We start from the raw sequence: 13,274 nt of genomic DNA on the forward strand, positions 1-13,274 counted from the left end.
GCTGCAGCATTGAGAACGTAAACCACTTAACTGTACTGTATGATATATTGATTATTTTGAGAATTAATCGCATAATAGTGTATAATATTTTAATGATGTTGAGATTTAATCGCATAATACTTGTGCAATGATGCACATCCGAGTCCACAAGACGGAGGGAAGTAAGCGAGTAAAGGACATAAAAATTTTAATTAATTTGGAGCAACTGTTTTGAAATAATAGGTGTGTTCACAAAATGTCGGAATTACCGTAATTACGAGATTCCGACTTCATTCACATCCTCATAGAACTCGGAATTTTCTGTGAGCTCCACTGTAGATTCATTTTGCCTTTGGAAGCATTTCAAGTCCGTGTACAGTTTCGTCATCTAGTTAATTCTGTAATTACAACATGGGCGTGAACACAGCAAATGTGTTGCGTAATGTGCATTTTTAAAGGGGTCCTTGTGTTATGTCCCTTTTGGTCTGTTTATGTGTTTTATGCTATTGTGGGAGGTGTTTGTTTTTATCCAGGAAGAAGACCGGATTGGTTCCTGCAGTCTGATTGGTGCCACGCCCTGATTGATCAGCTGACACCTGGACGTGTATGAAAGCCTCCTTCGTTACTGCTTTCATTAGCCTTGTGCTCACTCACTACACTTCTCTTGCCTGACTTTGCTACTTAGTGTATTAGTAAGACTGTTGAAAGTGTTTATTCTGGGGTGTGCATTTGAGAATTTGTTGTTTGTTTCTTGTGAACTGCCTATTCGTGATAATGATTACCGCCTAGATTCCAGATTACCCCTGCACTGATTTATTTGCTCTTTTACCTGTATATACTTGTGTTTTGGATTTGGGAGGTAGGGAGACTGACGCCACTTTTTTTGTTTGGTCTTTATTGGCTGTTTTGGATTAGGGAGTTGGGGATTTAAATTTTTAATTTTAATTGGACAAATTTAATTCGCGCCCACACATGAACAATTTGATAAGTGCCGTAAAGATGATTTATTAGTGATTGCAGATTTCTTCGATATTTACAAACCTCGTCATGTACTTAAAATGGAGATGTTGCGCATTGAGCTTGTAAAACAAAGGATCTTACCGGAAGAGGGTGTGGCTCCGGGAAACCTAGAACTATCTGAAGGTTTAGGTGCTAAGGAGGCGGACCACAAATCTGGCGAAGTCGATGGCATAGATCCCGTTGCCCCTTCACCGGATGAGAAACGGTTGGCAATCTGTAAAAAGAATTAGACCTAGAATTAAGTCGGCAATAGCATCAGAGTCAGCTGTTAAACGTCCGGGCACTTGAGCTTGAGACACGGCGTGATGTCCGACTGAAAGAGCTGGAGGTCGAGTTAAAGACCCAAGTTCAGCGCCCTTCTCCGGAGACAAAGGAGAATGTTATTCCAGGATCAGTAAGTGCCTCATCTGGTGCATCATCTCCTCTACCTGCAGCATTGATTATGATTTCACTTTTCTAACTTTAGTTAGTGTGTAGTGATGCTGTTTGACCATAAACAACATCTGCAAAGTTACGACACTCAAAGTTCAATGCAAAGGGAGATATTTTCTTTAACAGAAATCACTTTTAAGGACTACAACAAACAGTTGGTAGGAACTACAATGAGCTTCTTCACGGGTTGGTGACAACACAAAATGGTGTAAACAGTTGTATTTTTATAAACTAAAGTTAACAAAGATTAATAATACCTCATTGTTGGCTCATTTTAGTTAATGAGATCTTATTGTAAAGTTCTACCGCCAGATTCATTACAATTAATTATTAAATGATAAAAAGAGCATGAACTATGAGATTAATAAACAGGATAACATTGTATCTACTGTATAATAATAATACATTTTTTTTAAAAACATACCACCCTGAACTGTCCTATGAATTCCGTGTTTGATATCCGTTCAGCACAATCTTCGTTTTTTAACATTGTCAGGGTCTGAATCGGGTTCGAAATGGTTTGAAATTGACGCCATTGTTAATATTTGCATCTGAGTAGAGCTCGAGGTTATGAAGGGGCAGGACATTTCCCGAACACGTGCTAAGCGCTGCCAATCATAACACACTGGGCCAGCTAACCAATCACAGCACATTTCGTATTTCAGAAGGAGGGGCTTCATCGAAAACGACGCTCAACCAGACTGGGGAGAGAGGAGCTGTAATAATGTAAAATATGTGAAAAATAATGTGTTTTTTGAACAATTAAGCATGAAAACGTATTCTAGTACACGCCAAAAACAAAATCAAGACTTTATAAAAGGACCCCTTTAAAAACAGTAGGCCTATATACTGTGCAGTATGCAATAAACAGCATGTTAGTGTGCAAATCAGTAACTTTAAGGGTTAAACTAAGCATTTTCAGTCTGGCATGGAAAGTGTCATATGGATGAGAGCAACTGCAGAGACTCGATGGCAACACACACACACTCACTCAGTGATGGATGGATGTGTGCCCTGTGCAGCAGACGGCCTTACAAGGAGAACTGGACCTGTTTGAGCACAGGCACATCGATCCAGCATTGTCAGCGTAGAGTTATATCTCACCCTTAGATTTTTTTTATGTTTTTGAAAGAAGTCTCTTCTGCTCACCAATGCTGCATTAGTTTGACAGTAAAAACAGTAAAAATGTAAATATTATTACAATTTAAAACAGATGTTTACTATGTAAATATATTTTTAATTGTAATTTATATCCTGCGATCAAAGCTGAATTTTCAGCATCATTACATTACTCTTCAGTGTCACATGATCCTTCAGAAATCATTCTAATATGTGGATTTGCTGCATTTCTGATTATTATCAATGTTGAAAACAGTCGTGCTGCTTCATATTTTAATGGAAACCAGGATACATTTTATTTTTCAGGATTCTTTGATGAATAAAAGGTTCAAAAGAACAGCATTTATTTGAAATAGAATCTTTTGTAATATTATAAATGTCTTTAATCTCACTTTTGATCAATTTAATGCATCCTTGCGGAATAAAAATCCTACTGCCTGTATATACTGTATACTGTGTGTATGGTAATGTACTATATATTCATATATATATATATATATATATATATATATATATATATATATATATATACACAAAAAAACAAAACTATTGTATGACCATTACAATTTGCTCACTTTTTTTTCCTTTTGACTTTGCAGTGAAATAAGTATTTTAATAAATGTGCATATCGTGCAAATATATTCATAAGCATGCACAATATGTGTTGGCACAGTGACTAAGAACTTGAGTGCAAATCCGCTCCTCTCCACTGTTTCTCACCATGGTGGGTTTACATTGTTGCCATGTATGGCAAGCCGTTTTAACTTTTATTCATTTCCAGGATATGAATCCTTGATATCAACAATTCAATTTTAACTAGTAAAAATGTTCATTCTTGATATCAACAATTAATTTTTTACTAGTAAAAACTATAATTCTTGATATTAACAATTTAATTTCAACTAGTAAAAACTATAATTATTGATATTAACAATTTATATCCTGGGAATGGCAATAGGCAAGCCGTTTTGACTTTTAATCATTCGCAGGATATGAATTCTTGATATCAACAACTAAATTTTCACTAGTTAAAATTATTGTTATTGATATCAGGAATTAGATTTCTACTAGTAACAATGGCAATTTTTGATATCAGGAATTACATTTCCACTAGTAACAATGCTAATTCTTGATATCAGCATTTACATTTTCACTAGTTAAAATGATAATTCTTGATATCAACAATTGAATTTCAACTAGTAAAAACTATAATTGTTGATATCTGTAATTGTATTTTCACTAGTGAAATGTCACCATAGGCTGCCATTCAAAATCAATTGTTGATATCAAGAATCGATTTCTTACTAGTTAAAATTCCAGTTTCACTTATCAGAAATACAATTCTTACTAGTAAAAACCTTTATTTTTGATATCAAGAATTCAATTGTCACTAGTTGAAATGTCTATTCTTGATATCAACAATTTAATTGCTACTAGTAACAATGTTAATTTTTGATATCAATAATTCCATTTTCACTAGTGACAATGTTAATTTCTGATATCATGAATGTGATTGTTACTAGTAAGAAAGCCATTTTAGATATCTGAAATAATATTGATATCAGAAATACATTTTCAGATATCAAAAATGAAAAATTTTACTAGTAGCAATTAAATTGTTGATATCAAGAATAGACATTTCAACTAGTGACAATTGAATTATTGATATCAGTAATTGCCATTTTTACTAGTAACAATGTAATTCTTGATATCAACAATTATATTTTTACTAGTAAGAAATCAATTCTTGATATCAACAATTGATTTTGAATGGCAGCCTATGGTGAGATTTCACTAGTGAAAATACAATTGTTGATATCAACAATTAAATTCTTGATATCAACAATTACATTTTTGATATCAACAATTCCATTTTTGATATCAAGAATTGAATTGTTGATATCAAGAATTGAATTGTTGATATCAAGAATTGAATTGTTGATATCAAGAATTTAATTGTTGATATCAACAATTCATATCCTATATGTGTTTTAAATGTTAAAAGGGCGACAAAACTATTACAGATATCAAAAATGTATTTCTTACTAGTTAAAATTCTGAATACACATATCAGAAATACAATTCTTACTAGTAAAAACCTTTATTTTTGATATCAATAATTCCATTTTCACTAGTGACAATGTTAATTTCTGATATCATGAATGTGATTGTTACTAGTAAGAAAGCCATTTTAGATATCTGAAATAATATTGATATCAGAAATACATTTTCAGATATCAAAAATTTAAATTTTTACTAGTAGCAATTCAATTGTTGATATCAATAATATATATTTCAACTAGTGACAATTGAATTATTGATATCAGTAATTCACATTTTTACTAGTAACAATGTAATTATTGATATCAAAAATTATATTTCTACTAGTAAGAAATCAATTCTTGATATCAACAATTGATTTTGAATGGCAGCCTATGGTGAGATTTCACTAGTGAAAATACAATTACAGATATCAAGAATTCAATTGTTGATATCAAGAATTACATTTTTGATATCAAGAATTGAATTGTTGATATCAAGAATTACATTTTTGATATCAAGAATTAAATTGTTGATATCAACAATTACATTTTTGATATCAAAAAACGTAATTCTTGATATCAAAAATGTAATTCTTGATATCAACAATTCATATCCTGGAAATGAATAAAAGTTAAAACGGCTTGCCATAGCCATGACGTTGACGAGACACCAAAGGATTCCTCGTCTGTCTGAGCGCTGGTTTAACATTTACACTGAGGAGCAGAGAGTGATGTTCTCATTACACTCCTTCACCACTCAGTCCAGAGACTTTACAAGCCACTGGAAAATGGCACAATGTTTATGAGTTAGCGACAGGATCAAATGAAGACGCCTAATATTTAAGATGACACTTTCCAAAATTTACCATGGTATTATCATACTATTTTGTACATGGGACCATAGTAAAACATATTGCTTTGGATATGCACCAAGATAATGCTTTTTTTTCTTCTTCTAGCACTATGATAATATTTGTGATACTGTACCATGGTGTAAAATTATGATGATCATATAAAAGTATTGCTCTACAATTGCTGTACCAGTGCATGTTTTTTTTGCGTTGGTTTATACATGTTTCTATATGAGGTTCAGCAGGGTTGCCTCAAGAGCAGAACTGCAAATATAAGTGAGAGTGTCAAATTAGAGTGAATTCGAGAAGAGCGACAGACTGCAGCTAAAAAAAGAAAAGAAGAGGAAAGTGGAACATGCCGCAACACAGAGCGAACAAATTGCCCGTCACACAGTTGACGAACGTCTTCCCAGTCCCACACAGCCAATCAGCAGCAATTACAGCAGAAGAGTTTCCCAGCGAGTGAAAAAAAAAAAAAAGCAGGTGAATGAAGACACTGTCATTTCCTTCCAGTGCTGTAAATGCATTTACCAAAACCTTATTGACACATGCATAAAAATATACGGCGCTGTCATATAGAATTCTGCACAAATGACGTGTGGTCACTTAGATGACAATTATCATAAATAATGTGCTATTTCAGATTTATCTGCACACGACCCCATGCGAAAGGATAAAATGCATAAATGTGCAAGTGGATGCCTATGGCAAACTACATTTGCATTTCCACAAAGAAACAGCAGAATTTGCAAGGCAGCAACATAATTGTACAAGTTTTAGATAAGTTTAGGTATTAGTTCTCGGCTATACAGTAAAGTTCAAAAGATTTTTTTTTTTTTTTGAATAATAAATGAATAAATGTGACAGATTTGTAATGTTACAAAAGATTTCTATTTCAAATAAATGCTGTTCTTTTGAACTTTCTATTAATCGAAGCAAAACTGTTTTCAACATTGATAATAATCAGAAATGTTTCTTGAGCATAAATCATCATATTAGAATGATTTCTGAAGGATCATGTGACACTTCACTGAAAATTCAGCTTTGATCACAGAATATAAATTACACTTTACTATAAATTCACATAGAAAACAGCTATTTTAAATTGTAATAATATTTCATAATATTACTGTTTTTGATCAAATAAATGCAGCATTCGTGAGCAGAAGAGACTTACAGGCACCAAACTTTTGAACCAATCATAATGAGTTATACACATATGCAAGATGAGGCAGTTAATATTATAACATTTTGAATTTATTATTATTATTATTGATAATTTATTACTTTTTCGAAAACAAAAGCACTGGACCATGACATCATATCCTGTTCCTTCTAAAATAACTCTGTATTAATTTTACATGCTTATTATCTATTGTGTCCACCTGGTTAACCATGTCACTCATTCAATAACCCACTCAACAGTCTTTCACCAATCACAATTCAGTATGCAAATCAAATCAAGAACGAAGACCAATCGCTATTCAGTTTGCATGATGACATCGCTTCATTTTCAATGGTGAACATTCTAACAAAAGGACGGTTTCCTCATTTTCTTAAAAAGTATAAAGTTTACAAAATCCAACAAGCACACTTGAGACTGAAATCATCTAGAAAATAAAGTTTGAGAGGAGGAGTGTGTATACCTTTAGGGCTGAATTAAAATGGCAGAAGTTTAATACTGAGGAAAAGAGATTGAGAACAAACCCAAACCAGAACGTTTGCAGAGTGCAAACACTGTGAATCTCCACTATCTTTCATGCGGGGGCTTTTTTTTTGTTCAGGAATGGAGACAAAGGCCCTCAGAAGCAGACAAAGCAGAAAAAGGCCGACCGATGCCCTTGAGGCGTCACTGAACACAAGCGTCCGTGTTCTGGGGGTCTTTTGGCCTTAATGCACGGCATTGTGTTTCAGCTCTACTTGCTCAAGCTGTTAGCAGAGCTTCAAGACCCAAAGATTCATCCTAAGCGAATCATGACCTCTGAGTGACTCTAACTAGCCTGTCTGTAGCAGTCAATGAGTCGACACTTCTCCAGCTCCAGGGGCGGCCACACATTCACACCCATGTACAGTAAAGGCCTTCGAAGAGCCCATTCCGCACACACACCAGAGGTGTTTTCCTGAAAGCATCGTTAGCCAACTATGGTTGCAAGTTCTGTCATTATCAGCATAGTTCAACGAGTCTGTGTTTTCCGAAACCATTCTTACGAACATTCGCAAACAGTATCGCAAAGTTGTGCGTTTGAACGACAGATCTCGACCTGTGGTTAGAAACACTTGTTTGCATGACATTGTGGACTCAATAAATCCTTACCTTGAGCAAAATTGTTGAGCAAGTTGGCATTCAGTCCAATCTGTATCTTTTATTTAGAATACATACAAATGTAATTTACGTCTTTTAGTTTGTCAAGAGATTTAAAGCGTCGTTTTTTGAAGAGTGTGCATGAGTGAACGTGTTTTACTACGTAAGAATGAGCCTACGATTGAGTCTGGAAATAAAGCAAAATAACTGAGAATTTTTTTGAAATTTTCCTCAGATGCCAAGTCCATAATTTATAGCAAAACATCTACTATTAATTCGATTCAAATACATTAATTAAAAGTAGTTATTACTCAACTACGTGCGTGACATCATTAACCAATCAACGATGTATCGTACTATGGTAGTAAAGCAGCGAGTTACGTCATTGTATGGGAAACTCACCCCAGGGCGGAAATTAACGGGGGCTTGGGGCAAAAATGCTTCCAAAAACCAAGATATCGTGAAAAAAAAGTCTCTGTTAAAGTTTTTTATATATTTATAAACAATTTCACACGAGCAAAAGTGCCGTTTTTCCGAATAACAGCAGCATTGTTGCAAATGTGATATTGATTTTATACAGCAGTTCAATAAACAATAATTTAATAGGCTATTAGATGACTTACACTTTAGACAAAATATTGTTGATATTGTCTGTCTTCCTCTGTTTTGCCAACGAAAACAATAAGATCCAAACACTTTGAACGAATCGTTTGACTGAATGATTCAATGACTAACTCTTTAATACAAGGATTTAAGCCGTTTTAGTATCAATCCATTTTAGTCGAGGGACGAAGATTGAATGGTGTTTTTGTTTTCGGTCTTGATTGTAACAATAGTTCTGATTAAAGAGATAGAATGCGTTTATAATGCGACTATTGAGAGAGAATGAGGTAACATTTTAAATGTAACAGTTGCAGTCGCATTGCATATAATGTCTTATTATTCCTTCGACTGTTTCTTTGAAACGAGCCTGTGAACTGCAAAGGCCGCCTCTGCGCTTGTAAACACGGGCTGTGTGAGAATGTGCGTAGGACTTCTATCTTTTAAGTCGGGTGATTCTGACCCCGCTTGGGTGATTAGGAACATTAACGTCACTGATTCCCCTCCTGGCTGATCATCAAACGCTCATTCTGACATCAGTGCCTGTTTAGAGGACATGAACTTACACTACAGAAAGAGAAACTTTGAGGCGAGCTTTACAAAGGTTGTTACAGACAAACTAGGTTTGCTCTGATGGAGTAAGTAGTTACTAGGGTGTTTCTATGCAGTTTTTATGGTGTTCTGGGTGGTTGCTATGATGCTCAGAATGTTGTGGAGTTGCTAGGGTGTTCCTATGCAGTTGCTATGGTGTTCTGGGCGGTTGCTATGGTGCTCAAAGTGGTTTATTGGCTTGTTCTTGGTCTTTGCTACAGTAGATTGTTTTGGTAGTTGCTAGGGTGTTTCTATGCAGTTGTTATGGTGTTCTAGTTGGTTGCTATGATGCTCAAAGTCTTGTAGAGTTGCTAGGGCGAGTCAAAGTGTAAAACTGATTTATTGGTTTGTTCTTGGTCTTTGCTACAGTAGATTGTTTTGGTAGTTGCTAGGGCGTTTCCATGCAGTTGTTATGGTGTTCTAGTTGGTTGCTATGATACTCAGTGTTTTGTAGAATTGCTAGGGCACTTTTATGCAGTTGCTACATTGTTCAAAGTTGTTTCTAAGCTGTTTCTAGGATGTTCTTTGTCTTTGCTGCAGTAGAATGTTGTAAGTAGTTGCTAGGGTGTATCTAAGCAGTTGCTATGGTGTTCAAAGTGGTTTCCAGACTGTTGCTAGGATGCTCTTAGTGTTTTTTTTTTTAGTGTTGTAGGTAGTTGCTAGGGTGTTTCTATGCAGTCGCTTGGATGCTCTTGGTGTTTGCTAGAATGCTGTAGTTGCCCAGGCATTTCTATACAGTTGCTATAGTGTTCTGGGTGGTTACTATGATTGTTTAAGTGGTTTCCAGACTGTTGCTAGGATGCTCTTAGTGTTTTTTTTTTTTTAGTGTTGTAGGTAGTTGCTAGGGTGTTTCTATGCAGTCGCTTGGATGCTCTTGGTGTTTGCTAGAATGCTGTAGTTGCCCAGGCATTTCTATACTGTTGCTATAGTGTTCTGGGTGGTTACTACGATTGTTTAAGTGGTTTCCAGACTGTTGCTAGGATGCTCTTAGTGTTTTTTTTTAGTGTTGTAGGTAGTTGCTAGGGTGTTTCTATGCAGTCGCTTGGATGCTCTTGGTGTTTGCTAGAATGCTGTAGTTGCCCAGGCATTTCTATACAGTTGCTATAGTGTTCTGGGTGGTTACTACGATTGTTAAAGTGGTTTCCAGGCTGTTGCTAGGATGCTCTTAGTGTTTTTTTTTAGTGTTGTAGGTAGTTGCTAGGGTGTTTCTATGCAGTCGCTTGGATGCTCTTGGTGTTTGCTAGAGTGCTGTAGTTGCTAGGGCATTTCTATACAGTTGCTATAGTGTTCTGGGTGGTTACTACGATTGTTTAAGTGGTTTCCAGACTGTTGCTAGGATGCTCTTAGTGTTTTTTTTTTTTAGTGTTGTAGGTAGTTGCTAGGGTGTTTCTATGCAGTCGCTTGGATGCTCTTGGTGTTTGCTAGAATGCTGTAGTTGCTAGGGCATTTCTATACTGTTGCTATAGTGTTCTGGGTGGTTACTACGATTGTTTAAGTGGTTTCCAGACTGTTGCTAGGATGCTCTTAGTGTTTTTTTTTAGTGTTGTAGGAAGTTGCTAGGGTGTTTCTATTCAGTCGCTTGGATGCTCTTGGTGTTTGCTAGAATGCTGTAGTTGCTAGGGCATTTCTATACTGTTGCTATAGTGTTCTGGGTGGTTACTACGATTGTTTAAGTGGTTTCCAGGCTGTTGCTAAGATGCTATTAGTGCTTACTAGAGTGTAGTAGGTAGTTGCTAGGGCGTTTCTATGCAGTTGTCATGGTGCTCTGGGTGTTTTCTAGGCTGTTGTCATGGTGCTCTAGGTATTTTCTAAGCTGTTGCTAGGTAGCATTTTTTTAGTGTTCACTGCAGAGTTGCTAATCAGTTCCTTAGGTGTTACTAAACTGTTGCTAAGGTGCTCTAGATGGTTGCTAGCTCGACAGATGGGTTGTATTGTCACTGGAAACAGGAGAAAAGGTATATTTTAACACTGTGAATTCATCCTGTATCTAAAAAATACTACTTTTTCAATAAATCTTCAAACATGATATATTCTTTCAGGTCTAAATTAATTTCATATGCTTAAAATGTAGTGTGACCGCCCCTATCGCATTACAGTTAACCAGTTGATAATGTTTGGCTAGTTAGAGGGATGGGTTGGTCAGAACTGGTCGACTCTGGATGGGTTTGGAAACAAAACTGAGTGATGCACACAGTACAACAATGAACAACGTCACAAAATCACGGATAAAACATCGTCTTTCCCATTGTGACTTGGGTTCAGCTCCTCCCACGTCTTGCAGAAGGAGAGTAGCACCATATTCAGAAGAATCATGGTATAAACTAGTATCTTTAAACCCTGATCTGGAAGCAAACAGTCTCTTTGGAGCTTGATGTAGTGTAATATAATCCTTCAATTTGTCAAAATCTGCTTGGATCTTGGCAGGTATCTCCTCAGAGTGTAAAAAAAAGTCTTCTTTAACACTTCTTGTTTCAATGCAGACTGTTGATAAATCCAACAAAAGTGTTCCCGGCTGATATAACAATGTGTTTAGTGCAATATTTGAGTGATTCGCCCTTGTCATTGACTCTGATTCAGTAGTTATTTCCTCTGAGAATGTAGTTGCTCCTTCCAGGCGGTGCATAATGTGACGGGACGTGTCCCAGCGTTTATCAGTTGTCACCACGCCGTCCAGGACGGAAGAGGACAACTGTACTGTCTTTGTCAATCCATCTCCAGCTCCATGAGTTTGTTGCGAGAGCGTGGAGTCGACGTGGCTGTTTTACAGCAGCAGTGAGCACAGACCAGGCCCAGGACCAGAGAGAAGACACCCACAGTTACTGAAGCACAGATCCCATACAGCAAAGGCAGCTTCATCGAGTCCCACACTGAATATATGCACACGGACACAAAGAAGTTAGTGTGCGTTCATAAAGAATAATGATAAAACAAGCAAATTAGTTATGATTTTAAACAGCTTTAAAGCTAAATACAAGTTTTAATATAATTTATAATAATTTAAATGTTCGCATGCATGCATAAATTCATAAATAAATATTTAAATAAAGCTTTTGCATGCGCATAAAGAATATGTCATAAAAGCATGATATCAGATCTTTGATAGATGTGATGTTTTTCTTCATAAGCCTGGGAAAAAGTCATATGGACTAAAGATTTTTATGGTGTTTTTGGGCCTTTTTGGCGCTTGAGAGATTCACTATGAATTGTTGTATGGAATAGAGCTGTGTGAACAGTTTCAAATGTTTCTCCTATTTATCTTTTAGGTTTTTTAAAGACTTCCTGAAGACTAAAAGGATGACAATTCAACTTTTTTTTCCTGGACAATTCCTCTACCAAGCAAATGCACAAGCTGTTTTAATATTACACATACATGCTCCAACATGCATTGTTACGTTTCGAATGAATGTAGTATTGTCGTGGGAGTGTGTGTCAAATGCTGGCAGCCTCCCATTAGAGTATAAAAACCTGTTAAACTTGCATGAGTGTTACATTAGCAATTCTGTGCACTCCTCTGTTACTCATCTTAGAATTTGTTCAGTCCACTTACATGCAAACTTCACGTTGAGGAACACTCTGTGTGAGGAGACGTCCGGCGCTTTGCTCCAGATCCCGGTGGCGGGTGAGCGGATCCAGGGTGTGACGGTGCAGTGATAGTCTCCGACGTCACTGTCCTGTGTGCTGTGGACGTTCATGGCGAATCTTCTGTGTCCCAGGCGCTCCAGGCTGCAGTCGCTGCTGTCGTTGCGAGGGGTTTTGCGCACGACGCCCCAGCGGTCCATACTGGCTAACAGGGTCTGGCTGCTGGAACCCCTCAGACGACCCAGGAACCACTTCATCTCGTACGCTACATCATCTGATGGGGAAGAAATCACAGAATTATCATTAATACGCACTGCAAAATAAAGCAGTAAGCTATGCAAGGGCGTTTTACCACGGCATTTGGTGATTGGTGAAAAATGTATTTCCCCCTTTCCCTCCCTTTTTGTTCCAAATCAGATAAAATCTGGATGACAGTGAAGGATAAACAATGGAAGTGAATAGTGCCAATCTGCAAACGTTAAGCCACAAGACGTAAACAAGATGTAGATGTAAACAATATGAGAGTTAACACGATTTTACATTGCTTACTCAATTATATCCAATTTTACAACAATATTGCCATGACAACAGAATAATTTAAACCCTAAATTGACTGTAATAATTATTATTTAAAAAGTAGATTTAAATACGTGTAAATAAGCGTATTTTTAAAAAAAATGCACATAAATAAACGCATTTTAAAAAATTTAAGTAAATAAATGCATTTTTTAAAAATACGTAAATAAATGCATTTAAAAA

The 13,274-nt window shown here is 36.2% G+C and overlaps 1 protein-coding gene across 2 annotated transcripts in view; it reads right to left on the reverse strand.

Annotated features, from left to right (window-relative positions):
* Positions 1–10,023: 10,023 nt before the first annotated feature.
* The window catches only part of ptgfrnb (prostaglandin F2 receptor inhibitor b), a 45,274-nt gene continuing 42,023 nt past the window's right edge, over positions 10,024–13,274 (reverse strand). Inside the window, exons 8-10 of one of the 2 annotated variants that reach the window (XR_013820345.1) lie at positions 12,484–12,789; positions 10,570–11,803; positions 10,202–10,390 (exon numbers count right to left, since the gene is read on the reverse strand). Coding sequence is in view for 1 of the 2 variants with exons in the window: in XM_079864061.1 (XP_079720187.1) it covers positions 11,640–11,803; positions 12,484–12,789 (470 nt within the window). In the remaining variant the exon portion in view is untranslated. Of the gene's footprint in view, positions 11,804–12,483; positions 12,790–13,274 lie in introns of both variants that reach the window. The other variant, XM_079864061.1, reaches the window with a different exon arrangement.

The sequence above is a fragment of the Squalius cephalus genome (assembly GCF_949319135.1).
Source record: "Squalius cephalus genome assembly, chromosome: 2".
In the NCBI taxonomy this organism is placed as follows: domain Eukaryota; kingdom Metazoa; phylum Chordata; class Actinopteri; order Cypriniformes; family Leuciscidae; genus Squalius; species Squalius cephalus.